Here is a 27,720-nt window from a genome sequence, read left to right as displayed (position 1 = left end):
AGTTTTGGGACCTTTCTGAAACTAAAGTTCATCCAGCACTAGCAGAGAGCAGACACTCAGCTGCTGTAGCTCGACGTAGCTCCACTGAACTCAGCGAGCTCGATCCTCCGGTAGCGTATATTCGCATGGCACCACAGTGACATACACCAGCTGAGGGTCAGCTCCACAGCCTGCATCTTCTGGACGCAGGGCAGCAGGTCAAGTTCAGCAAGCAGGCCATGTGAAAGATGACTGGGCAGGAAAGGCACGTATCCCTTCCTGATTCTCTTTATTTACAGACACAGCAACATCCCGGGGTTCAGTGAAAAGGGCAAGCAGCGCCGACCTAGCAAAGCATTTGCTCCACACGCAGATAGTGCTGCCCCTGCAGTGAGGGCTGTGCAAGCACAACTGGTTTGTGTCCTTAGGGGTGGCGGGTGGGTTCGTGCAGGATCCGTGGTCAAACGGAATCCAGCTGGCTGACCAAACAGGAATGCACCACTCCATGCCTGGGCTTCTCCTCTCCTCTGCCTTGTGCCCATCAGACGGTGCTACTTCCATCGGCCGCCAACCACGCTCTTCCCACGGGCAGTCTTGGAGCTGGAAGGGAAGCAGAGAAGCACCTGCTGAAAGGTGTTACTTCGAGGGGGAGTGAAGAGAGAGCTGAGAGCAGGGAGGGGTCTGGGTTTCCCAGGGGCTATGCTCTCTACCCAGCTGGAGAGGGAAGGGAAGACTGAAGCTCACTGCAGAGTGAGGAAATCTCTTGGGCAGCCTTCCCTGGGGCCAAATCCTGGTCAAGGGGCCTTTACCATTGGCTTTCATGGAGCTAGGAGTTGGCTCTTAGCAAATGCATTTCACAGACAAAGGTTGGACCCAACGAGACTGGCCAAAAAACTCTTTGCCAAGGCAGGTACGTCAGTCAGCGACACCCCCTCTCCAATCCCAAAGAGTCTTTAGGAAAAAACGGGGAAGAAGTCAATCCTGAGGACTTGGCCAGGAGAGAAACAGTTACACAATGTCCCCCTTCACCAAGTGGCAGGGATGGTGAGTGGGTGTTATCAGAGTGCATTGGGCCCAATTCTTTTCTCGTCTACGCTGGCTCTCCTGATTTGCACGAGGTGCCAGTGAGAAGAGAATCAGGCCCAGTGGGGGCAGGTGAAATTGTCTTCTAAGATCACTCCAGTCCGTGCGTTTTATAGTGAAAGTCACCAGTTCTGCTCACTTGGCCCTTCTGACCTGGACAGACAGGGAAGGGCCCAGACAGTGGTGCAGATGTGAACACAAGCCAAGATGGTGTCTCTGTGGTCATTAGTACTGGCCAACGTGTTAAAGTGCCTGGGCCAAACCCTTAGCTGGTGTAAACTGGCACAGTTCCATTATAGTCAGGAGAGCGATGCTGCCTTACACCAGGAGGGATCCGGCCCCAAGTCAGTGAGGAGAAAAGTGACCTTTATTTCCCAGAGTTCAGAACAAACTCCCAACTCTGTCCTGGCAGCCAGTCAATGGGGCTTGGGCCTTCCCTTCTGCCTCTGCCAGGGAAGAGCCCTGCTATTGCTAACTCTTCGATGACCATGGCCCGTCCTGGGGCACAGAGGGCAGGCTGAGATTGCCCAGGTGCCACAAGCCCCGAAGCCTGTATATCTCCAGCTGCTTGCAGTGCCTGACAAGTTCAATGCCTCAGAAAGTTCTTTGGTTTATAAGGGTTAGTGCATCCAATCAGGGAAGAGAAATCACTCCATGTGACTAAATGACCAATCACAGAGCTCAAGATCCAAATATAACAATGCTCTAAGGAGTGAGATTTTTTTTTACTGTAATCACTGAACCCTTCCAATAAGCTGAGCCCAAAGGAGCTGGGTTTCCTTCTTGCTCTGGTCTATTTGCAGCTGCCCTGCCCAAGCCCCAGGACATTAGGAAAAGGGGCCCTGGCAAACATACCATGGTGACAGAAAGTTGCTTAGACCACTCCTAGTTTTCCCTCCCCAGATCCAGCTTCACTTCAAACCTGTTTCCCCGTGCAGCATGCATGCAGTGTAAACCTGATCAGCCCCACACAGCACAAGGACAGCCATGCTACTCACCCTTTGCTGTAGGGCCGGGTCATGTCAGAGGGGAAGAGAGAAGAGAGATTTGGTGTAAACAGTGGAGAATGCTCCTAGCCGCCACATGACTGGGCCTCAGATTCTCAGAGAGCAGGGTCTAAAAGGTGCTGCTATCGCAGAGTGACATTTACTTCTCTGTATGGGTTAAAGATTGGCTGACGCCTCAAGGCAAAGGCCAAATGACTTGCTAGCTACTGGGCTTCCCTTGTCTCTTTCTGCCCCTTGCTCTTGATCACTAGAGAGACATCGACACGGGAATGCGATCCTGATTCCTCACCAAGTTCCGCAGCTCCGACACCTTATTCCCATTCCCCTCCCAAGTACAAAATGACCCTACGCCCAAACTGCCCCCAGCCGTGTGTCAACATGTAGCTGCAGCGGGGTTTGAGTCAGGCGTGGGACAGAAGCAAAAGGGGATGGGCCTGGAGATGTAATGCGTGGAGCTGGCTGAAAGGTTCTGAAATTCAAAATCGTGATTAGAAAAAGGGACAAAATTTTTGAGAAGATTTTCACTAAAATGATGTCCCCCTTTTTTTTTTTAGAAGCTCTAGTGACAGACCTGAGATCACTCTCACTCACTCTGGTGTAAATCAGGAGTAACCCCGAGGCCAGATTCCCCTCTCATTCACGGCATTGAAATCAGTTACACTGGTGTAAGAGAGCAGACTGAAACCCGCCGATCCTCATAAGGAGATCAAAATTAGAGGGAAGAAAAAGCAGGCCAGAGAAAACTGGATCCAAACAGGCTAGTGCCCTGCCCTCACCTGGTGGAAATGGGAATTCCCAACATTCAGTGGAGACCCTCTAGTTTACCGGGGATCTGACCCAGAATGGGCCAGGTAGGATCCATGGCACTGGAGGGCCCGATCCTGTCATCCTTACGCCATGTGACAGGACTACTGAGGCCAGGATACTGGTTTAGATGGACTGTCGGTCTGAAACATTCAGGATTGGTCCCCTCTCTGTGCCACTTGGGCTGGCTGGAGAGAGGACATAGCTTCCAGATGCCTTACAGCAGTCTGGGTGGGTTATCACACTGCCTGCATTTGCCCCACAGAGGGCAGCCCATCCCCGCTCCTCCGAAAGATAGTGGAGATTGAGGGGGCCTCCTGTGGGGGTGGGGCAACACCCCATGCAAGGAGCTGGGGGTATCACCCCCTAACCCTGTGGATTCTGAGATCCACTAGAGGCAAGGAGCTTCCATACACAGGCCCTCACACTATCCCCCTGCAGGAGCAATGGTGTCAGGCCCCCAGAATCCATTGCAGGTGGGTCTCAAAACCAAGAGCAGCTCAAAGAATGGCAACACGGGGAGAAGCAAAAATCAGAGCCAAGGGGGCTGGCAGCAGTGAGGTGGGTGGAGGAAAAAGGAGCTGAGTGGAAGAGAGAGAGGGGAAGGGTGGGGGACAAGAAGAGACATTGGGAGCGGGAAAGGAGGAGGGAGAAACTCAAGTGAAAGAAAGGAGGAGGGAAGGGAACACAAGGGACTAAGGCTCAGCAGGGCCCCGGAGAGCGAGTGGGGTAAGAGGGGAGGGGAACAGTGGTGGAGGAACAAAGACAAGGGGGAGCAGGGAGCCTGAGAGCCGAGGAGGCAAGACGAGAGACGGAAGAGATCCTGCTAGGATGAGAAGAAAGGAGCTGTGTGTGTGTGTGTACTGGAATGATGAACTGTATTATACCATTCAGTCACCAGGTGATGCTATGTATGTGTAAAATACCGTGTTTAAGCTAAACTCAGCCATACCTGGCAGTGCGTTAAAGGATCATATGATGAACACATCTGGTGTGTATCATGCTCAGAAGTAAACTCTGGAGCCAGTCTATATCTGATCCAGGAGCATGACATGGGGTCACAAGTGGGATGGAGAAAAAGGATGGACAACTCCAGCCATCGTAAAGAGAAAGAATTCACTGCCCAGATCATGTATGATGGTGGCAAAATACCAACAGCCCCCCCCCCCCCCCACACACACACACACGGGATGGCTTTCTTCCCCAAGTGAAAGGAGCGACCGTATTCTCCAAGGTGGATGCCTCAAGCAGATTCTGACAAATTTCTTTAGCCGAAGACAGTGCTAAACTGATTACATTTATTGCACCTTTGGGAGATTTTGAAGAAGATTACTTTTTGTGATCACCGGTCCACCTGAAAGTTCACAAAGAAAGATGGCAGAACTGTTAACAAACACAAACGGAGTTATACTTTTCATGGACGATATTCTGATATATGGTTCTTCGATGGAAGAACAAGAAAACCCTCAATGAAGTCCTGAGCCTACATTGGTCAGTCCAGACTGAAGCTAAAGCTATACCAGGCAAAGTGCATTTTTTGCCTAACCCAAATCTAGTTTTTGGGACAGACAAAGATGGAATCAGTCCTAGCACTAAGAAAGTAAAAGCCATTCAAAAACGGAATACCTTCATTGGTGGAATACATTCACCAGAACTGAGACATGTACTAGGGATGGTAAGTTACCTTGCTCGATATCAACAAGGTCTCTCTGCAGTGACAAAACCACGGATTGAACTGAACACACCTGGGCTATGGTAAAAGAAATGATCTCCATCGCTCCAGTTCTCAAGTACTATGATATGCACAAATCCACAATCGTCAGTGCAGATGCAAGTAGCTATGGACTAGGCGGTGTATCGTTGCACCAACATGGCTCTGAGTAGAAGCCAGCTGCATTTTGCTCTTGCCCACTCACAGAAGCAGAAAAACGATATGCACCGATTGAAAAGGAGTGACGGGCAAGTGCATGAGAGACCTTTTGCAGATATTGGTGCAGACTGGATTTGCTTACACTCTAGGGTGACCAGACAGCAAGTGTGAAAAATCAGGACAGGGGGTAGGGGGGTAGTAGAAGCTATATAAGAAAAAGACCCAAAAATCGGGACATCTGGTCACCCTATTACACTCAAACAACCTGTAACCTTCATCAACAGAAAAGACCTGGATCAAGTACCACTAAGATGCCAATGTCTGTTGCAGAGGTTGATGCAATTTAATCCAATTGCTAAATATGTTCCTGGGAAAACTCTGGTAGTAACAGACACAGTCACAGAGCCCAGCATCACACTCAGCTAACCATGAGCTTGAAGATGATGTAAAGGTGTCCGTGGACACAGTTGACACATACAGACCAGTGTCAGGGGGAAAAGAAAAGAAGAAGAAAAAAAAAAAAAGACGACGACGACTACTCCATCTACAAAAAGCAATCTTGACAGACACGCAACTTCAGGATACTTGGGCTGACCCAAGTATCTAAAAGGACACTAAGTAAGTGACAAAAAGACTACATTGCACTGCGTGGATAATCAAGTCAAATGGACTTATGATTAAAGGAAACTGCATTGTAATTCCAAACTAAATGAGAGGAGAAATCCTAAACCTCATCCATGAAGGACATTAAGGATTAACTAAATGCTGTGAACGCGCCAACCCATTGGTGTGGTGGCCGGGCATCAGCAAGGATGTAAAGAATAAAGTATCTGCATGTGAACATTGCAGAACTAACAGACCAACTCAACACAAAGAACCTTTAATAACTACACCCCTACCAGAGAGATCTTGGAAGAGACTAGCTGCAGATATATGTGGATTCGGAGGACATCATTACCTGGTCATTGCGGGCTATTTTCCCAAGTATATACAAACACTTTACTTGAAAGACAACATGTCACAGTGTTATCGAAACACTGAATTGCTCTTTTGCTTACCTTTAGTATTCCAGAACTAGTGAAGGACAATGAACCACAATTCACAAGCTATTGGATATTGTCCTGCACAACTCCTGGTGGGAAGACAATTCATATTCCTTTCCAAAACTGGAACAATAGTTCTAGCTCCAAAGTGGCCAGACACAAAGACAATAGCCAAATTGGATAAAAAGGCTCACAGAGTTCGCGAACACTTTAACAACAGACTTCACTCAGAGTACCGCTGGGTCTAGAACCAGGTGACTAAGTTCATGTCAAATTGGATGGATAAGATGGATGGACAACTCCAATTGTTGTCAATTAAAAACATGTAGTGACCAGATCATGTGATCGAGATCGACATTGGAGAGTTCAACAGAAACTGTCAACAACTACAGTTTGATCCTCAGAAAGAACAATCAACAGAGCAAACTCTATAGATGGTGGATGCAGAATGAGATGATGACTCAAAGATTCCAAACCAAACACAGCTAGTCATTGTAACTAATGGACAGCCAGGTGAGCAAGCTGTTATGCATTCGGGTCACGTAATTAAAAAACCAGTACGATTTCAGAGACTCTTAGATTGATCAGTACTGAACTTCAAAGGCAGCACAATAGTGTAAATATTACAAATGGTAGGAATGTAGAACTTAAAGGTGGTGATGTAACGGAATGCTAACTATATTATACTGTTCAGGCCCCCCCCCCATGTGGTGGTGTGTGTAAAATACCTTATTTAAGCAAACCTCAGCCATAACTGGCAAAGCATAAACTGACCTTATGGTGAACACATCTGATGTGTACCTCACTCAGATGTAAGCTCTGTAGCCAGTCAATATCTGATACAGGACCATGACAAGGGAGGCCAGTAGCAGAGGCTTACGACCACATCATCAGGGTTTGAACCCAGCACCTCCAGCACTCACTGCTGACACTTGAGCTAAAGGAGTCTCAGCTGGCAGCAAGAGTAGGTTGTCATCTTCTCCGTGGGCCAGCCACTAGAGGTGGATGTGGCTCACCCTGTGCCAGATTAAGGGAGAAGTGATGCAAAGGGGAAATGACATGGAGACAGGGAGGTTAGAGGAAAAGAAGGGGAGGGGGGTTGATGGGTTAGAGAAGCAGAGGAAGAAGGCAGCCAAAGGAAGAACAGGGAAATGTGTACGCAGGAGCAGAGGAGAAGAGGAAAGATGAAAGCACCAGCAGGATAAAAACACTGGCTCTGGATCTTCTCTGTGTGCCTGTGAATGTGCAGTAGCAACGAGGTGAGCAGGGAAGGCAGAGGATGGGGTGAAGGAACAAAATACAGACAAGGGAGGGAGAGGAAGCAGAGAGGGGAGGGGAGAGCTGAGAGCCATGGAGGCAACCAGAGGGGAAAGGAGAGGGTCAAGGGGAAAGGCAGAGAGCAGAGCAGGAGAGTGGTGAAAGAGGGGGGCAGGAAGGGAGCCGGGGAGGCAGAAGGCAGCCCTGGTACTTACACCTTCTGGTGATCGCTAATGCGGTTTCGGAGAACGTTAATCTGCAAGAGAAATACAGAAGGACAGTGAGGTGGGGCTGACACCTTGAGTTGGGCAGAGGGCTGCCAAAGGGCAGCGGAAGGCAGAGCAGGAAATGGTCTCCCCTAATTGACCCTCTAGAGTGGCCTGGCCATGTAGTGCAGTCCACAGCTCCTGCTTAGTCCAGGTCAGGACATAGGGAGACCCTGGAGGTGATGCTGGGTAGCGCAGGCTGCGTTAAGTCAGGCTGGGAGCTAGAGAACCACAGGGTGGGTCTGTGACCTGCAGCTCCAATAGAGAATCCCCTTTCTTCTCATCACGGACCAGTCCTGGCTCTCTTCTGCTGCCAACAGCACTTTCAACCAGTGCATGGGAATGCAGAGAGCAGCCCACATAGCTGTTCTCAGTGGCATCGGGTGAGAGTCACTCACTGCCTGCCTTCCGTAGAGGAACTGAAGGAGATTCTTTCGCAAGGCCAAGCCTCTGCAAGTGTTCTTCACCATGCTTCTCTCCTGTATGACCAGCCCCTCCAGGCCAGCCACAGAACAACACCTTCTGCATAGAGCTGAATGGTAGAGCCCTACTTCCATCATGGTATGGAGCAAACAACAGCTGTTCTCGGCTGTGCCTAGAGGGGGCAGCAGCCATCCTGCCAGGGCTCCCATGAATGACAGGACATGGGCTCTGTGTCTATGGTACCTGGGCTACGTGGATCTGATGTCTCCTGTGCAAACTTGCTACAGCACTGTGCATCTCCAGCCTCACACATAGGTCCTATGTATCCTGCTTGTAGGGACCAAGTGAGCCATGTGCACAGGAGGAAAGGAAGGGGGATGGCTGGTGTGGGCTGTCATCAACTGGAAAGCAAATCCATAGATGGCTGGCTAGGAATATTGGCTGGTTGGCTAATGAAGATCCAAAACAGCTGACTCCATTTGTGCTCCAAGCACAGGGACAGGAAGGACAGGACAGTTATTGCTCATCAACAGTCTAGAGAGGGCTTGTGTACTTACCCAGACATGCCCCATGGCAAGGGATGCATGGCTTCCCTTACTAAGTCGAAGTCCTAGGTGGCATTGCAAGCCAAGCAAGGTTCAAACACACTTCACAGAGAGGCAGAGAGAGAGCAGACAGCATCTGGGCCCACCTGGACCCGAGGAAGGCAATAGCCCAAATCAGTCCTTACTCTGCACAACGAACCCCCCCCCAACACACACACACACCACTACACAACTTTATCCACTTACACACCCACCTCCTGATTCACCCTGACACATATCAGAGAGGATGAAGCCAACATCTTCAGAAGTGGCTACTTGTTTTGGCCACAAGGCATCTCAACTCAAGTTCCCCAAAATGGAAACACCCAATGTCAGTGGCCACTTTTGATAATTTGGTTTTAAGAGCAAAAACAAGGATGTGACCTTTATATAGATAACTATAATGGGAATATCTAGAGTTATATTAGATTCAGAGATTTTAAGGGTATTAAGAGATTTCCCAGATATTGCATGATTTATTCAAAATTAACATCAGAGATCTTCTCAGACAACTCTTTTAGGACTTTTGGGTGCAAGTTATCCAGGCCTGCTGATTTAAAAATTAGCAGATACTGTTTAACATCCTCCTCAGTAATTCATCATCCTCATCTGATGAGTACATCAACCTGCTTCTTTCCAAATACAGAACAGAAATATTTATTGAACACTTCTGCCTTTGCTGCCTCATTAACAATTTTACCATCACCATTACTAATGGGCTTATACTATTGTTAGGATTTCTTTTGTACATGCTTATAAAAACTCCTCTTTATTGTCCTTAGACCTGCCAGCCATGACATTTTACTTGATGTCTTTTGCTTCTCTTATCAATTTTCTACACTTCATAACCACTCATTTATATTGCTTGTGATCTATTTCTCCTCTTTCTCCCCCCCCCCATTTGATTTGTATTTATTTCTAAACTGATGTCTTCAATTCTCCACTGAACCAGGATGGACTTTTACGCAAAGTTGTCCTATTTCTGAATTATACAATGATGACAATCTAATCAACTCTTGTTTAAGAAATCCCAATTTTTATTCATGTTTTTCTATCTAACCCCCCCCCCCCCCCCGCCGCCCGTTTCAATTTCACTCATAAAACTTTCATCAGCTTTGGGAAATTAGCCCTTTTGAAGCACCAAGTTTATATATTAGCGGTTTGGATACTGTGTGTCCATACTGACAAATTAAGCTTGGAAATGTAAATTTATACTGGAGACAGTAATTAACCATTGAAACAATTTATCAAGGGTTGTGGTTGATTCTACATCACTGACAATTTTTAAATTAAGCTTGGATGTTTTTCTAAAAGATCTGCTGGAGGAACTATTTTGGGGCAGTTCTCTGGCCTCTGTTTTACAGGAGGCCTTGGAATCTATGAATCAAGGCAACCACCAACTCCCCATCCAGTGATTAATTAATCTTTAGAATGATGGTCAAAATGGAGCTGCCTTGTGCTGGGTTCAATATCTGTATTAGAAGATCCACCATCTATAATTTTTAGAAATTCTAATGTTTTTCTGTTGACTACAGGAGACCATCACTGAATGTCTCTCAAACAGAAGTCCCCATAACACCACAATGTTTCTTTCCACACATTACAGCCAGGTAATTAAGGAGTAACTGATCCTGTCCTTTGGATTGATTCAGTGGTCTATAAAAGACCCCCACCAGTACCCTGTCCTGGGGCTTTGTTTACTAGCAGATTGATCCATATACATTCAAGATCCTGCACTTCTGAGTTACCAATAGCTCTAAAACAGGTAATGAGGTCTTTAATGTAGAGCACTCCCCATTTCTTTCACCCCTCTGTCCTTCATAAACAGGTTTCAAAAAAGGGTTCAGACATGGTCATGCTTCAGAGCATGAGCTGATAAGGGTCAGGAGGAATCTCCCTCTATGGGCAGGATGTTCTATTGCAACATTACTTGCACCTTTCTGTGTTGCAGCAGGTTCTGGCCACTGTCAGGAGACTGTACTAGATAGGGGAATGGGGGCTGATCTGGGCTGGAAATTCCTATGTTCTCACTCACTCACCTTCCCATCTATTCATTTGTTACCTACCCCCTAAGTAGACCTCCACCTTAATCCATCCCACCTGGATCTATAGCTCACGGACACAGATCTCTGCTTGTGCTCTTCCCTATGCCAGCAGAACTGTCTGCTCCCTCTCAGTCGGCCAGCATGTCAAGCACAAACCCAGGCAGGAAGCTGCCGGCAGTGGGCCGGGCGGTACTTACTACTTGCTTAGCTCATCACAGCGAGCAGTGAGCGTGACAATCTGGTGGAGTTAGAGAGAAGAGACCATTAAAAGGCAGACACAAGCAAGCACTCAGAGGGGAGGTTAACAGAGAGAGGGCCTGATGCTGTGACGGGCTCTCAACTTCACCGCAAGTCATGGGCACTCGGGCCCAGATCCTCAAAGGGAGTTAGGCATCTAAATGTGCTTGAGGATCTGGACCTAAGCACTTCACAGGACTGAGCCCAAAGCAAAGACGTATAGAAAAAAGAACTAGAGCTACAGACACCCTGCTCGGGCTGCCACAGTTAGCCACGTTCAACCATGGTTTCATCGGCACAACTTCTCAACCATTTGCCAGAGCCAAATTTGGCGAGACACCAGCCATGCCCTAACAGGGTTTAGCACACAACCACGAGGACTTTGCTTGTGCCGAGGGAGCGCGTGAATGATGAAACAATGTTAGCAAACCCTGGGTGTAGTGATGGGTGCACTGGAAATGTGATAGACAGACATGATTTTCAAAGCCAGTTCAGCTATCCGTTCACTGTGCTAGGATAAAGCATAAAATAATCCAGCCATTAGGAGACTTGTGAGTGTACAGAACAGGAGGGCCCGACAGATGGCCGGGTGTTTGCTGCTTAGAGAGATTCCAGCTGGCTAGACAATCCACAGGAGTCCACGTCCGGCAGGCTGCTCTGCAGTGTTGGTAGCTGGGGTTCTGCAATGCTCACGTGGCGTTCACTAGAGCTCTGGGGCCACAACCTCAGCTGGCACAAACTGGTGTAACTCTGCTGGAGTCAAGAGCGCTTTGCCGATTTACACCGGCTGAGGGTCTGGCTCAGCTCACCTGGGCACACTGGCCTTGCACTTTTGGAGAGCTGAGTTCAAATGCAGCTGAGGGAAGGGGACTGGGAATCTCACCACAACTGCCATGCCCAGGAGAACGAGGGAGCTTTCCTCAGGTTTCCCTGTGATACAGATGGCAGGCTGGGTACAATAGCCTCAGCCGCCTCCCCACGGCAGAGATGGGGCCACAGGGGGAAGCTGAGGTCAGAACAACCCTCACCTCATATTTCTGCCGCTTGAACTTTTCCTGCAGCTCGAATTTCTCAGCCTCCAGGTCGTGGATGCTCTGCCACAGCTCCTTGGCCTTGTCCCTGTGGGGAAAGCCATGGGGAGCCGGTGAGGCACTGAGGAGTCAGGGGGGCACGGAAGGTTATCCATGTGATTCTCCAAACCACACACAGTTCTGACCCCCACCAGTCTCCAGTCCCACTTGTGATGAGATTCTTTAGGCTCTGCCCCCCAACAGGGTAGATACAGGGGACTGGAGCAATGCCTGAGTTCCCGTTGCTTTAGCGCCAGGTCGGGACCTGCTGCCTATTGGTGCTTAGCCCACCTAGGATCATGTGATGCCCTCGGTCCATGATGGGGACATAATACAGGCATAGGGTGTCTGATCACAGCTGCCCCTGGTGGCCAACCCCTGTGACTATACCAGCCTGCTACTTACTCACAACCCTGGAGTTTCCCTCTTGGCTCCCACGCTGGGGGCTTGTGCTTCTGCTGCTCATGAGTTCAGTCCCAGCCGGCAGCCACAGCAGCTGCACAATGGCAACCGAAGCACGTCCCCCTGGCTGCAGCGAGAGTGATGGGGATCGAGGGCTGACGCATCCCAGAGATCCTGGGTCACAGATCTACTGCTGCTGCTTTCTCACTCCAGCACGGCACACCCACTGCCCTTTAGTGCTCCCCCCTGTCCTACAGCTCAGCCCAGGCAGCCTGGCCACCACAGTCTGCAGCGCTGCCCCTGGTGGTGAGGGCTCTTCACACAGTCTGGTTCAGGAGGGGGGCAGCTGGCCTCGCTTGGGGTGAATGAAGAGGTGGGGGGGCAGGGTTGATTTGCTGCCCTTATGGGTTAGTGATGCAAAGGGTTCCAGGACTCAGGCACATGCCCGTGGGCTCTCCTCCAGCCTGATAGGTTTTTTTTGGGGGGGGGGGGGGGGTACTGCCCTGGTCCCTCCTTTACCCTCACCTCAACTTGTCTTCATTCAGGTGGTCGATATTCAGAGGCTTCCGCCGCTCGCTGAGAATCTTCTTCTTCTTCTCCCGCTCCGTTTGCTTCTTCCCGCTTTTCTTCTCTGTCTGAAGACATCAGCAGGCCCGAGTCAGAGGGAATTTTAACCCCCCCCCCCCCCCCCCCCCCCCCCCCCCCCCCCCCCCCCCCCCCCCCCCCCCCCCCCACCTTTCCCCACCCTGAGCTGGAGTGAATCCCTACAGCCCAATGTCATGGGGAGGTTCCAAAGGGGAAGCCCAGCTGAGCTGAGCAAGATGCTCACCCCAGCCAGCCTTTTCAAGATCCCCACTTGCCATGAGGCTAGTCCAGTGGAGGGGGCACTAAGCTGAGACTCAGCAGACCTGGGTTCTAGTCCCAGCTCTGCCACTGATCTGCTGGGTTATTCAGGCAAGTCACTTGCCTGCTCTGTGACTCAGTTTCCCTTTCCCAACCTTTGTCTTATCTAGTTAGCTTGTGAGCTCTTTAGGGCAGGGACTCTCTCACTGTGTGTGCGCAGCACCTGGAACAAGGGGGGCTGATCTCAGCTGGGCCCCTAGGTGGCACTGTAATACTACCAAAAATGGTTCGTCTCCCCAGAATGGCTTGGGCAGCACCAAAACTACCAGCCACCGAACACACAGCCTGGAAGACAAGCAGCCTGTCGGGCCAGTAAAGTCCACGCGGCAGAGTCCTGAGGGCTGAGTGCCCTGCACGGAGAAGGGAACAGGAAGGCTGCCCTAGGTGACTGCCATGGTTCTGTCTAGTGAGTAGGGAGAGCGGGTGAAGTCTGATGCTCTGGCGATGACCTTATCTCACGGGAAATAACATCGCCAAAGGATGCAGGAAGCTTCAGTGAGACTCCACTGCTCTCCTGAAGCAGGAGAATCGGGCCCGGGAGTTTTCTGATCTGAGCACAATGTCCTCATAAAACCAAAGGAGGATAGAACAGTGGAACTGCACCACGGCCCCTTCCCCACAGCCTCTGCCCTCGGCTCAGGCTCCTTCTCCCTCACCCCCTTAACGCTCCACTTTCATGGGAATTTTCCCAGCATGCTCCCCTACAGCTGGCCCCTTTAACTGTGGGATGGGGACTCTGGCTACCACCACCATGACCAGTTCCCAAGCTGGACTTGTACCTTCTGCAGGTAGCCCCCAAAGTGCAGCATGTTGGAGAAAGCCTTCTTCTTCCTGGCATCCTCTTCAGCCTTCTTCCTGGCTTCCTCTTCCTCTCTGCGGGCTCTCTCTTCCTGTCAGGGGTAGAGCCAGAGCAAGAGGGGTCTCGAGGGAAGCCAGGGGAACTCACTGCTGCTGGAGAGACAGACTCAGCAGAGTGAGAGCCGCTGGGAACATACAGCTACAGACCAGACCAAGGGCTGCAGAGTTACATGTCATGAGAGCTGCTTACGTTCCCATGTACTTTGCCATGAATAACTCCCCCAAGTAGAAGAGCAAGCGGGGCTCAGGGAGGCGATCACTGGTGCTGGACATCAACCGGGACAACAGGCTTTGTCACCACATTAACACAATCACTTAACAGCACTGCAAGTGGTGCAGGCCCCTGTCTGAGCCCCATCATCAGCCCAGCACCCTCTGGAGCTGGGCGCTGGCTTGGGAGGAAGAGCGTCCTGTGCTGAAGCAAACACCACTTACTCGGTTGCCTGGAGGCTCATTCAAGCTCTCCCCAGCGGAGCGCTAACCCAGCCCAGCCCTGTATCGCCTGGGAGAGCTGTGAGCAGCCCAGCCCAAGGCTGCAGCTCAGTCAAGGGGCCATGGTGGAATATATGGCCACCGGCTTCCTGGGCCAAGGAGAGCTTAGGAGTCTCGGCCCCGGGTGGGTCTGGAGTGTCCCCGCTGGCTGATCTAGAAGCTGCACTAAAGGGGAGTCCCTCACAGCTAGAAGGAAGGTCCCTGCAGTACAAGGGGTAACAGCAGCTGCTCCCAGCTGGTTGACTGGGGAGAAGCCTAGATCCGGCTCCGTCGCTGGGGGTTGTGTCAGCCCTCCCCTGCTCCGGGAGGTGGGACACTCACAGCCACGCGGGCCTGGCGCTCCTTCTCCCGCTCGCTGCGGATCCGCTGCTGCTCTGCCCGCTCCGCTCGCCGATGCTCCTGCAGGGGAAGAGCAAGGCTTGGGCTTTGAGGCCAGGGGATGACCCCCGCCCCCACATGAGGGACCCAGGAAGAGCTCTCTCTGGATCCCAAGTGACTAGGGGCCCAGCCCCAGGGGAAGCATTTGCTCTGTTGGTATGGCAAGGAGTGCCCGTTTCCCTGCCACATGACCTCGGCTTCCTCCAGACATGGCTGGGCACCGGGGTGATGGGTGGCGGGACACCACACTACCTGGTATCAAATAATGAAAGATGGCACTTTCCAAGCCCTGGGTCCATGCTCCTCAGTCTGGATCAGACCTGGGTCCCCTCTCTCCCCTGAGTCAGCATCTTGCTTTTCTAGGGCTTGACCCTGCTCCCCCATGTCTTCAGCAGGGACAGAATATGGCCCTTAACTTGGGGACTGGGGGGAGGGGGAGTAATGGGACGATCTGGGGCCTCCAGACATACGATTCGGTCCTTGAGGGAGATCAGCTCCTCTTCCTCCTTCTTCCTGTTCTCGAAATGTGCATCGATCAGGCCCTGTAGCTCGTTCAGATCCTTCTCCATGCGCTTGCGGTGAATGTCCTGCATGGAACATGGCACTGAACCAGCCATCGTTACTGCCCTCCCAGATCAATAGCCACCAGGGCGCTGTGGGAGCCAGGGGCAATCTAAAGAGGAGAGCAGGGGCTGGCAGACACGGTACCGGGTCCGCTGGGTACATACTCAGAGGGACTGGCAGATATGGGATTGGGTACATACCCAGAGGGGCTGGCAGCCTGGGCACTGTCTGGGCATGCTGGGTACGTGCCTGGAAGGACTAGAAGATTCTTGCGTGAGTGAATTTAGTGCCAGCCTGACAGCCCTGGTTACTGAAGCCCACGGCTTACCCACAGAGCAGGCCCACAGTCTGCTGGCACCGAATACTCACATCAAAGTCCACTTTCTCCCCACCCGGGATCTTGGGAGGCACCAAGTTTGGCATGAAGAGCCTGCAATCAGAAGCAGAAAGGAATTTCTTTCCGTTTGGCTGGAAAACGGATTACGGCCTTGTTTAACTCCAGGTAGGAGAAGCTCCTTCATCGGATAATCTAGTGTTCATACAGACCTGTTAGACAGCACACTGCTGTGAAAAGTGGCAGAAGAAAGTAGCGTGCGTGTGTGAATTCAACTGTGCGAGTCAATTTACTATTAGCTTTCTAGGAGCTTTAGGGGCCCAGAGGTATAACTGCCTAGATAATTGGGTTTAAAGAGAGTTGTGTTGTCATGTTTGGCATGTATAGACTGTAGGCCCCGTTCTACCATGGAAAGGGGATCAGTCCCTCACAGGGGCAAAAATACAATAAATAATTGTCCAAACTTTTTACCAATGAAAACCTGGCAAATAAGCTTGCAAAAGACGTCATTCGCACATGCCCCAGCATATGTAAAGGTGGGGGGAAGGGTCAGTTTTCAGCACAGGACAATGTAATAGTAACTTGAGGCTGCCAGCCAGGGTGGAATAGCGGTTGGGGGGTTGTTTTTATAATGAAAACCCCTGTCCCCGGGCACCCCCTAGCTCCGTTTCACATGGATCACTACTGAACAGCTGGAACAACTTTGAATCATGGCCAGTTCAAGCTAGATTGGAGCAGTCGGCCTAGACATGACCGGCTTGGAGTCCCATTGCTAGCCCCCAGGGCTGTCTAGTCCCAGTGTTTGTGATAAACAGGCAGAGTGTAGAGTGACAGCCCACGATGGATGAAATTCACAAGCACAAAGCACCACTCCAATCTCATGTAAGTCCTGGTCTCAAGCAGTTCCTAGGCCTCCTGCTGGCCCTCGGCATGGGGTGCATTTCACCCCATCTGCAGTCTAGCGTTTGCAGTGGCAGCTACTAGAGAAGTCCCCTAGCCACCTGCACCAGGAAAGCACCCCAAAGGTTTAGAAAATGGACACACTTTCAAGCAAGGAACCAGAAGTGAGAGATGCTGCAGCCCACCCCAAGCTGCTGACGAGTACCTAGCAGGTGTTTTTCCCTTGATAGGTTTTATGAGGTCATTTTCGTCAAAAAGAACAGCAGAAGGTTTTGGGGAAGTGAGTCGTCCAGCAGCTCTGGGGCAGACACTTCTGGGCCTGAGTTTCAAATATGGGAACCTTAATAGCACCATTGAATGCAGTATCGGGGTGCCTCATCATACACAATAGACGGTACATTGCCATGATTTCTGAAATCAATGAGCGTTAAGCACCTGAATACCTTGGAGGATCTGGGCCAAAGTGCTTATTGGAGTATCCAGATGTAAATGCCCTGCTAACAAGTTACCACACACAGATCTCAAAGGAGAGGCAGTATCATCAGCCCCATCCTACAGGTGGGGAAATGGAGGCACGGGGTTGGGCAGGGACTTGTCCACATTAAATCAGTGGCCAGATTAAATATAGGACCCAGGCACCCAGTCTCCTGTCTGCCGGCCCATGCTGCCTCAGACATCAAGGTGCCAGGGATTGAATACTGAGGGCTTTCTGAAGGTAGCAGTGAGCCTGGGATGCAGATTTTGATTCTCAATCCAGCTTCACATTTGAAAAAGTTTTGCTTCAGGCTCATCACTCTTCTTAAGAGCCATGCTCAGCCGGAGAGAGGACCATGGATTGAGCTCGCTGACTGGTATTTCTGATGCTTCCCTCCAAACCCCTTTTGTTCCTTTGAACCTCATTGAGATGAGGACGTGGCTAGTCCAGCTCTTCCTTGAAACTGTCAGTAAAAGCAACGTGTGTGTCCATCCAGACCAATTAAGTGCCCAACCCATGGTTACACAGCAGCATTACTGCCCGGGTTTAAGCTGAGCCTACCTGGTGACACTAGGAAGGGTGGAACTGAGGAGTAGGGAGAGAGGAGAGAAGAGAAGGTTTAGAAGGGTGTATCCTTCCCAGGGGCCTAGAGCACTCGGTGCTCCCTTGCTCTGTCCATCTAATAGGGAATTGGGGCTCCCAGGGATTCATGGGAACATTCCCATTCATCTGCAGGAGATTCCTCCACCTGGGCAGGTAGTTCTCTCTCAGGGGATGCTCGGATCGCTCCCAAGAAGGTCGCTTCAAGAAATGCACAGGGGGCTCTGGCTGCACTGGAGAATGCGCCGCTAGGCTCCTATATCAGACGCCAGAGTGCGAGGTTCTGATTGTGCCACTGAATGCACAAGCTGTTCCAGATGCACCAGCTCTGATCACCCTCTCCCTGCTCCACCTCTCTCTCCCTTTGTTCTCCTTCGTCTCTTCCCTCGGTTGCTTTCCTCCTTTCTCTCTCTTCTCCCCCTCCCCTCCCTATTTCGCTTCCCTTCTCCTGTTCTGGGGCTCTTTAGCCGCTACCCCACCCCTTCCCTTTGCTCGGGCCAATACTGTATTTACTGCATTGTGTACAGCCCCTGCTCTGCCATACGGCAGAATGAGTCTGCACACACACACGATCCAAGCTTCCCATCCCCCTCATGAAATGCATTTCCACTTACTTGGGCTTTGGCTTTGACTCCCCTGCGGGTCCGTGGGAACCAAAGAGAAACACAGAGTTAATGGCACTTTCCACTTCAGTGTAAATATCAGTGATGGGCCGGGCGCCCCCAGACTCCCTTTGCCCCATGCCATGCTGCGGGTAAACCTAGAGCCTGGAGTCATGTATGGAGGAACCAGGCTGTTAGCTAGGGCTAGAGATGGGCCCAGGCTGTCACATCTAGCCAGATTTCAACCCCCCCCATCCACTTAAAGAGTATTTCAGCTCTCAGCAATGGGCCCAGTCTCCTTCCCTATTGCCTGCCCAGACAGCGCTAGCCAGCTGAGAACTCCATTGCATAGGGTAGGCCTTGTTTTTGCCCTGACACCGAGGTACATGCCCCACAACCTGCAGCTGCTTCAGACATTCATAAAGTGGCTCCCTGCAGGCTCCCCACCTCATGCAGGCAGGCAGAGGTCCTCCTAGCGGCTGGGTACAGGGGACGCATTACCCCAAGAGGCTGCCCAAACTGTCAGTGCAGACTCGGGCAGTGTCCCCACTGTACATGTCCACCTCAGCCACAGCAAGCCAGCGGCGTGCCTGCACCAGCAGGGAACGTAGCAGCTTTCCTGGCTGGCATGTGGGTGCCAGGTACAGGGCATCTGGTCCAAAGCTCACCCCCCTATTCAGCCCCACAGCCTACCAAAGTGAAGCCACCTGAATGGATGTGGCACCCTGTGCCCCACCTCCCCATGCCCGCTAGTCCTGCTGCTGTCTAGTGATGGGTGCTCACTCTCATCATGGGGCAGGGGAAGGGGCAGCTGGGTGGTCAGGAGGGTTTGCTGTCCCCTCCCGCCAGGAAGGGATGGGTGCATGTGAATGGGTGCTTGTTCCTTCCCTCCAGCCCAACTCCCTGTGGGGCACAGGGAGAGGACAAATACATTACCTTCCCCAGACTCCTGCTCTCGCTCCCCCTCGCCACCTGTGGGAGAGACAGAGCTTTAGCCCCCAGCCACGTGCCCGATCTACATCTGCATGGCGGATCAGTGCCACTGCACACGCCCTGCACTCCAGGAGGCAGCAGGGGTGGGTCGGGGGGAGGAGGACGATGACTGAGCCTTTCTCTCACTTTATCCCCAGGTGGCGCTTCCCACCAAGACGGGGCCATGGATTTTTAGTACCACCATTTTGGGGACTTGAGACGCAGTGGGCCTCACTTGAGCAAAACGGGTTGACCGAGTGACCATTAAGGAGTGTGGTTGACCAACTGACCACTAGGTGGCATCTTGCCTAACACATCTAGCGTCTGCTATCCTGCCAGCCCCAGCACCGGAAATCCTGTCATGACATGGTCAGTCTGGGTGCCTCCAGCTGCCTTGTGGGAAGTGGCGGGCAGTGCCAGGTTTACAATGGCTCCAGTGGCTCCATGGAGCCGGGCCCATGCTCAGAAGGGGCCCAGGCCTGCTCCGCTTGCACTGCGCCCCGAGACCCCGCTGGCTCCCCTCGCCCACCACTTGTTCCTCTTGGTCTGCCCGCCGGCTGGCTGAGGGCTCCTCTCCGCCCCCTGGCCTCACCCCCTGCTCCTCTCAGCTCCCTGGCCAGACCCCAGTGCACCTCCGGCTCCGGGCAGTCTCTGCTTCCCACCACCTGTGGGGCCCCACCTGTTTCCCTGGAGCTGAGCCGCCTGGGACTGGTGCAGAAGCCTGGCCAGTCTCAGCTGGGGACGGGGGGGAAAAAGTGTTGGGGGCTTGGCTGGGCCCCTCCAGGCAAGTGCGTCTTGAGGGAGCATGGCCAGAGCAGGCTCTGGCCTGCCTGACCATGCCACTCCCAAGGGGCTGGAGTGATTCCTGGCCCCAGCCCTGGCTGTGCTGCCGGCTCAGCGCGGCAGACACAGTCGCCTCCCAGCAGGGCCGGTGAGTGTGGCTGGGAGGCAGGTCCTGAGGGGGTGGGTCTGTGGGGAGCCTGGGGGAGTGCTGGGCTGTGAAGGGGCAGGGAAGATCTGTGTGTGTTGGGGCACTAGGGCATGGGGGTTCTGTGGGGAGGTGCTGGGCAGTTGTGGTGGGGCTGTGGGCAGGGGTGGTGTTGTGCAGGGCGCTGTGCATTTGTGAGTGGGTCTGGGGGTGGCGCTGGGCATAGTGAGTCTGGGGGGGGCCTATGGCCATAGGGAGTCAGGAAGTGTTGGGCGGGGGCACTGTGTGGTGTGGCATAGGCCCACTCCCGAGGGGAAGGGACATGCTGGCAGCACAGGGCTGGGCAGGCCAGGCCACTGTGCGTCTGGCAACTGCCGGTTTGTAAATAGTGCCCTCGCATTGGGCGGAGCGGGGCCGCCCCTGCCATGCCAGGCCCCATTGGCTCTGGCTGGCCTCTCGCTCCGGGGACTGACCTCCCCTCGCCATGCTCCATTGCCTTCAGGGGGCCCCCACAAATATGTTTGGCGCTGGGCCCAGAAAAGGTTAATCCGGCCCTGGCGCGGGAGGGTCAAGGTGGGGGCTCCGACCCAGACATCCACCAATGGAGCGAGGGCAGCTCCCCAAGGGGCAGAAGCAGAGCCCCGTGAATCACAGCGGCTTGGCTTGGCGGTGGCGACACAAACGCGTTCTTCAGGCCTAGCTCAGGCAAACTGATGCTGCAAGGTGCTGAGCACCCTTATTGCCATTGACATTAGCGGGAGCTGAGAGCTCTCGGCACGTCGTAGGGGGTATGCAGTAGTGTGCAGGGCTGGGCTCGGCTCGGACGGCCAGGTTTTAGGTGCTTTTGCAAATCCCACTAGGTGCCTCTTTGCATCATTAGGCACCTAAATACCTTTATAACCCCGGCCTTTAGTCCTACATGGTGCTGAGCACTGGGCTGATACGCTCTCCAAGGGGAAAACACAGCTGAAAACTGGCTTCATGTGGAAACAGGAGCTCTATGGGGTTTCAATGGGAGACATCCCAGATTCCCTCCAAACCAAGCCCTAGCTCACTCGAAAGGCCCGAGAGTCCCAGACAAGCTTTTCCATTTACCCCACTGAACTTAAACTCGGAAAGCAGGAGAACGTCCCCTTCTTACCACACTGTGTGTGAAATTCTCTCCTGTGCAGCACAAGGCTCGATCACAGCAATCTCACATGGCCCATGGGGGCCTCATGGGACCTCTGTGCAGGGCAGGCAGGGAGAGTCCCTCTTGGCCGTGAGCCTTTTGCACAGCAGGAATCAGAACAGTAGCGTAGCTAGCGGGGTTCAGGGGAAGCAGCCACTTCCCCTGACCACATTCCCCAAAAGTGGCGCCTGCGGAACGGGGCCGCGGGCTGGCTCCCGGCGCTCCGGGCTGCTGGTGGAACGGGGCCGCGGGTTGGCCTGCTGACTCCCGCCTCCCGGCGCTCTGGGAGGCCGGCGGAACGGGGCTGCGGGCTGGCTCCCGCCTCCCGGCGCGCCGGGCGGCCGGCGGAACGGGGCCGCGGGCTGGCTCCCGCCTCCCGCCGCTCCGGCGGAACGGGGCCGCGGGCTCCCGGCGCTCCGGCCGGGACTCCGGCCCTGAGAACGTGGCCTGGGGTCTCAGTGCCCCGGACAGCACTCTGGATGGGGAAGCGGGGTGGCCCTGCACATGCGCCGCTCCATCTTTCGGCGTATGCACAGGGCCGCCGAAATGCCACCGAAGGACCAGCGCCTTTTTTCTCCGCCGCTCCTCCTCGGCTGCAACCCTGGCTACGCCACTGAATCAGAAGCTCCATTATTAGTAGCAGAGGAGTTCAATGGAACAGTGGGGACCTGGGGCTCAGAACAAGTGAGATCAGGCCTGTACTGACCAGCCTGTGAACAGACCCCTCTCCCCAGTCTTGCTCTTACCTTCTTTTTCTTTAGCTTCATCTACGTGTTCTATTTTAAAAGCAGAAAGGACAATTCGATCAGAGACGGGCCATGCAGGCAGACACATTCCCTAATGAATGCTCTGAGGAATTCCTAGCATTCGTCACACAGGCTGGGTCTGCACAGCTGGCATGTGGGTATTGAATGATCACAGCTGAGACAGCTCTGGACAATTTTTACACCGTAAGGGGCAGATTCTGATATCAGTCATGCCGGTGTCGCTTGGGAATGGGCCTAATGAAATCTGCAGAGCCAAGCTGGATTTTCAGCAGCATAACAGAGACCAGAATTTGGCTTTAAGCCTGTGTACCACCTATGGACCCCAGTTGTCAGCAGGCAGGATCGAACCTGGGACCTCAGGAGCTTAGTGAATGAACCTCTACTACATAACCTAAAAGCCAGCTGGCCCTTAGCTAAGACTGTAGAGCAAACTCATGAATATCTCTTTCCCCCTCCCCCGCGCTCTCCCACCCCTTGGTGCCACTCGATGGGACAGAACACCCCACTGAGGAGGTGTGTGGGTTACACCTGGAAATTAACAGGCTGAGGAAAGATACGGACCTCTCCAACAGCAGAAGGATGCCAGCTCCTAGCCAGGGCCAGCTCCAGGCACCAGCCAACCAAGCACATGCTTGGGGCGGCACCTTAGAAGGGGCGGCCAATGTTGGGGTGGCAGGGGGCGCGCGCGGTGTTTTTGTTTTTTTTGTTTGGCAGGGTGGCACTTGAGGAGTTTTTTTGTTGGTGTTTCGGCCAGGCAGTGCGGGGGGTGTTTCAGCGGGGCGGCGCGGCACTGGGGGGGGGGGGGGGGCTCAGCGGGGCCGCGGTTGGGGGGTTGGGCGGGCCCGGCGCGGGGGGGGGGGGGGGGGGGGGTGTTATGGCAGGGCGGCAAAAAAGTTAGAGCCAGCCCTGCTCCTAGCTGTGCTATTTCTCTTTATTTACATGATTTTGTTAATATTTCAGGGCTGATGGGGTGCTCTGTGCTGTACACCACACAGAAGATGGTAGTGAGTCTAAAGACAGTGGACTGTTCCCACTGCTCAGCACTGAATTGTGTTGCTTGTGATCTTAACTCCAACATGCTTCCAAGGGCTTGGGGAACAGGGAGAGGGAAGAGTTACCCCTGAGGGCTACTCTTGGATCCAGTCCCTGCAGAGCTACAGCTCCTCCACTCCTGTGCGAGTTTAACCCACTGGCCAGTCTGTTACATGCCCCCGTCTGTGCTGAGCTGCAGAGGATAGGAGGCGGTTTATAGTCGCCAGCTAGGGAGCCTGGCTCTTGAGCTCAGGCTGTAGCAATTCAAGCTTTTAGCTCTGGAGGGCCCCGGTTCAACCCCCAGTGTCGACCAAGATGGCGGATGTCACACAAACCAATGGGCCTGGAGAGGGTCTGGAGTAATTGGAGACGTGGCTCTGCCCACTACAGGCCAGTCGGCAGAGCCAGCTGGAGAGGAGGAGGAGGAGTTTGCTGCAGCTTGCAAAGGGTTGACTCTGCATATTACCCCTCACCCCATAGAGCAGCTCAGAGAGGCATGGAGCCTCAGGGAGTCTCTTTGATGCACAGATTCTCCCGGGGCTCTTTGTGGAGCAGTGCAGCTGGGAATCGACGGCAGGAGCGTGACTTGGACATGAGGCCTGCAGAGGGGAGCAAGACCTTCTCCATTTGGGTGGAGGTGCGGTTCCATTTTCCCTAGTGCAATGATCGGGGCAGTGGGGCCAGTGTAGTGGGGTATCACATGATTTATGAGGAGAGGCTGAGGGAACTGGGATTATTTAGTCTGCAGAAGAGAAGAGTGAGGAGGGATTTGATAGCTGCTTTCAACTACCTGAAGGGGGGTTCCAAAGAGGCTGGATCTAGGGTGTTCTCAGTGGTGGCAGATGATAGAACAAGGAATAAGGGTCTCAAGTTGCAGTGGGGGAGGTTTAGGTCGGATATTAGGAAAAACTTTTTCACTAGGAGGGTGGTGAAGCACTGGAATGGGTTACCTAGGGAGGTGGTGGAATCTCCTTCCTTAGAGGTTTCTAAGGTCAAGCTTGACAAAGCCCTGGCTGGGATGATTTAGTTGGTGTTGGTCCTGCTTTGAGCAGGGGGTTGGACTAGATGATCTCCTGAGGTCCTGTCCAACCCTGATATCCTATTATCCTATGATCTATGATCCTGCTTACAGGCAAAATTCTCCTCTTGGATCTCAACTCCAATATCCTGCACATTCTAGACAAAGTTCTGCAAAGTACCGACAACCCCATGGAAGGAGCGCCTGGTGCCTTCATGACGGGAGCCGAGAGCACTCAGCACCTTGCAGGATCGGCCCCAGATCTACCTTTGGCATCAGCATTCTGGGAACTGCACCCCTGAGGGAGAGCGACCCCTTTGCGGAGCTGGGAGAAGGTATGGGTCCTTTGTCCAGCTTTAGCTTGAGTTAATGACCTGCAATCTTAAGCATCCCTGAATTTTTGCAGCTCAGCTGTGCAATCCAACCCAGGGATTAGGCAGCCCAATGAAATGCATGAACAGGCCAGAGCAAGCTGGGCAGAGGGAGATCTCTCTCTCCTAGAGGTTCAACCACCTACCTTCTGCTGGGGTTTCCACAGCCTCTTCTACCTCCTCTATGTGCTCTTCTTGGTCTGTGGAACAATATGCAAGGTGAGGGGAGCAACTCAGGCTGGCTGGCTGATAAAAGTACATGTCACCGTGAGCCAGCCACAGGGGTATCCGAGGGGGAAAGGCAATGTGGCCATGGAATGGAGACAAGTAATGGTTTGGTTTGCATAAAATGGGAATTCACCTGAACCTTCACCCCAAACTCAACTGACCTTGATTATTATTGATGCTTTGAGGGGGGAATTCCCCCCTCATTTCCACGTGACTGCCCTGCCGTGATCCCAGCATGACTAGAAGGGGAAGGGGCCAAATGCCATCAGAGGCTGCTCTCATGGTATTTCCAAGGGTCTGGCAGTGCCACATAGGGACATCCAAGTCAAGGTCCATCACTCTCCATGGCAACAAGGGACGCAACATGCTTAGTCCCGGTGAGGGACAGGGATGGGGTGATTTTCATTGTTCTCTTGAATCACCTCCAGGCAACAGAAGTGGCCCTGGTGGGTGCCCGAGGGAACTGCCTTTAGTCATTCCCCCTCTTATCCTATCACATGCTCTATTGATACCACTGGCGTATCCAAGCGCCTCCTTCCACCAGAGGGAGTGTTGTTACAAACAGAGTCCTCTGTGGGAGAGAGAGGAGAGAAGCTGGTAGGCGACTGGGGCTCTAAGAAGGGATTTAAAGGACTGGCGCTACCTGGAGGAGAGAAAGAGGAATAAAAGGAAGGAACCAAACAATGCGCGAGTTTGGCGAATGAAAGAAAGTTAGGAATGCAAGGATGCAGCATGGATTCAGATAAGATCTTAGGGCAGAAACGTGGAGTGGGGTGGAAGATACAACAAGCAACACCAAGAGGCAATGGGAATAAGAAAGAGGTCACACTCCATCCCACAGATAGATAGAGCATGTACAACAGATCACAGACATTGCATATGCAGAATGTTGGCAAGCAGTGGGGAAGGGAAAGAAGAAGAAATATTTTACTACCATCTTCCTCCTCTATCCATTCTTCTTCTTCTTCTTCAAGGTGGAAAGTGGCAACAGTGAAAGGAATAAGCGGAAAAGGTTAGTCAGGTATCATAAAGCTGTGGCATCTAGAGCGTCCGCTGGTATTTTATTGATCTCTACTTTCCCATCTATGTCCTACAGCTTTCCTGGTGTTTACCAGAGTCTGCTGTGCAGGTGTTGCCCAGGCGTTAATAAAGCTGTAGAATATTAAGGCTTTTCTTCACCAATATCCAGCAGACATTACAAATATTCTCACTCACACACCAGGGAAGGCTGCAAAGCTGCTAGCTGCATAACTCTTCAGCTTCCAGTCCCCATACTGAAAACGCAGCAAGCTCAGGCTGAACTGTCACTCACACAAGTCAGTTGAGATGCCAGCTTCCATTCAATTATCACATTCTCATCGCAGACAGGCCGGAGCTGCGAACGTTTTCAATCCTGAATTCTCCCCGTGCTCAGATCTGAGGATTTAGTTGAGGCCCGTCTCCAATTATCCTCGCTAATGAAGCAAATGCCAAATAAACTCTTAGGATGAAATTCACCCCTGTGCAGAGGACTGGAATGAGGCCTACGTGCTTCTGAAGTCGCACATTCGCCCTGTGGGTTGTGTCAGTCCCCTGGACGGGGTGAATTTCACCCTAACTGAACATCAGCTGAAGCAAAATTTGTTTAAAAATTGGAAGGAACATTCCCAGGACCTTTTTATAGAGTATTTGCACGGCTCTGCCCACCTGCAGCCATGCCAAGCCAAACCATTTCAAGCAAAAAAGGAAACAAAGTAGCTTAATAAGCCAGTAGCAACCACCCCGTGCCTTCCTGCCCCTTCCACACAACAGGGAAAAACCTACCTTCTTCAATACACTCCTCTGCAGGAAGGGGGAAGAGAAAGGGAGGGAGAGAGAGTGAGCAGGTTATTGAGGTTATACGGATCGTCTTAACGCTTCAGTCTGTCCTGATGTGCAGAAAGAGGCTTCTCTTCCTCTTACCTTCCTGTTCCCTGCAAAGCCGAAGGAGAAACCGTTGGGTTAGAGCATTGGTTGCAGAGCAGCACATTTCTCCCAGGGGCTGGTCCCAGGAAGGGGGGGAGGGGCTGATCAGAATTTTTCCACGAGTTGTATTTTCATGAAAAAATGCTGATTTGTCAAAACAAACTGTTCCAAAAAGGGCATCATTTTCAGCGTCTTGGGGGGGGGGGGGGGGGGGGGGGGGAGTGTTTGTGTGTTGACATTCGCTAAAGGAAAAATTCTGGTTCAAAATAAATGTTCATTTAAAAATATAAGCTAATTAGACTGAAAAAAGGTCAAAAAGAAATAAAAAAGTCAAAATCCTAACAAAATGGTTCAAAACTCACATTTTGATTGATCTGAATTTTTCGGTGTTTTTGACTCACGAAGATTTGCGATTTTTTATTTTTCATCCCAATTCGGAATTGGGTGAGTTTTTGGACTCTAAAAAATATTTGCAGGATGGGACAGCCCGTTTCCAATGCAGCTTTATCGGGGGGAGGGGGGGAGTTCAGAGAGCCCTCCATGGCTAGTTTACACTGCTTTGTGTTATTTCATTTCTACAAGCTGTGTTTTGTCCCCCTCATTACATGAATGACAGCAGAGATGGGACCATGCTGGAAGGTTTTTGTCTGGATCTGGGTCCCAACTTTCCTGAAGGCTGGAGGTGTTTGGATCTCGGGGCTTGGGTCATCCCCACCAGTGGGGTCAGAGGGTTGGTAAAGAGAAACAAAACCAAAAAAACCCCACCACACTTAATCACGGTTCTCATTTATGGGAATGGAGGATGGTTTTATGGCCTGCAATTCTGAGATCTACTGATGAAAAGTGCTGTCTAAAGAACTAGCGGGCATTGTCGTTACTACTAATAAAAACGTGAACCATTCCCACAGCTCCAGACAGGGCTGGGTAATAATGAGAATGGATGACTCTCTATGGGACTTGATGCAGATGCACCAGAATTGCAATGGCAGCCACAGAGCGAGCTGCCTGCTGTACCTCTGCATGAAGAGGACTGGCCGTGGGAGGGAAGATTTTAAAGCACAGCACTTACTCTTCATATTCTTCAATGATTTCTTCAACGTCCGACATTTTCAG

The 27,720-nt window shown here is 52.3% G+C and overlaps 1 protein-coding gene across 6 annotated transcripts; it reads right to left on the bottom strand.

Annotated features, from left to right (window-relative positions):
* Positions 1-221: 221 nt before the first annotated feature.
* On the bottom strand, positions 222-27,720 carry TNNT2 (troponin T2, cardiac type). 6 transcript variants are annotated; one of them, XM_029912125.1, is made up of 17 exons: positions 27,677-27,720; positions 26,605-26,615; positions 26,467-26,484; positions 24,582-24,635; positions 21,994-22,023; positions 19,113-19,148; positions 18,189-18,210; positions 15,635-15,695; positions 15,172-15,288; positions 14,645-14,722; positions 13,753-13,863; positions 12,596-12,705; positions 11,627-11,717; positions 10,559-10,599; positions 7,259-7,299; positions 2,061-2,066; positions 536-579 (listed from the first exon to the last, which is right to left on the bottom strand). In XM_029912125.1, coding segments are annotated over exons 1-15 (819 nt in total). In that variant the 5' UTR covers positions 27,715-27,720; the 3' UTR covers positions 536-579; positions 2,061-2,066; positions 7,259-7,298. The 6 variants fall into 6 exon arrangements, with proteins under 6 accessions (XP_029767981.1, XP_029767982.1, XP_029767983.1 ...); XM_029912121.1 differs by lacking the exon at positions 10,559-10,599 and having other exon boundaries at positions 222-579; XM_029912126.1 differs by lacking the exon at positions 2,061-2,066 and having other exon boundaries at positions 561-579.

This window comes from Terrapene carolina, unplaced genomic scaffold (assembly GCF_002925995.2).
Source record: "Terrapene carolina triunguis isolate 2854851 unplaced genomic scaffold, T_m_triunguis-2.0 Scaffold191, whole genome shotgun sequence".
NCBI classification, from domain to species: domain Eukaryota; kingdom Metazoa; phylum Chordata; order Testudines; family Emydidae; genus Terrapene; species Terrapene triunguis.
The sequence above is the reverse complement of the archived record's forward strand: the minus strand, read 5'-3'. Positions and strand labels throughout refer to the sequence as shown.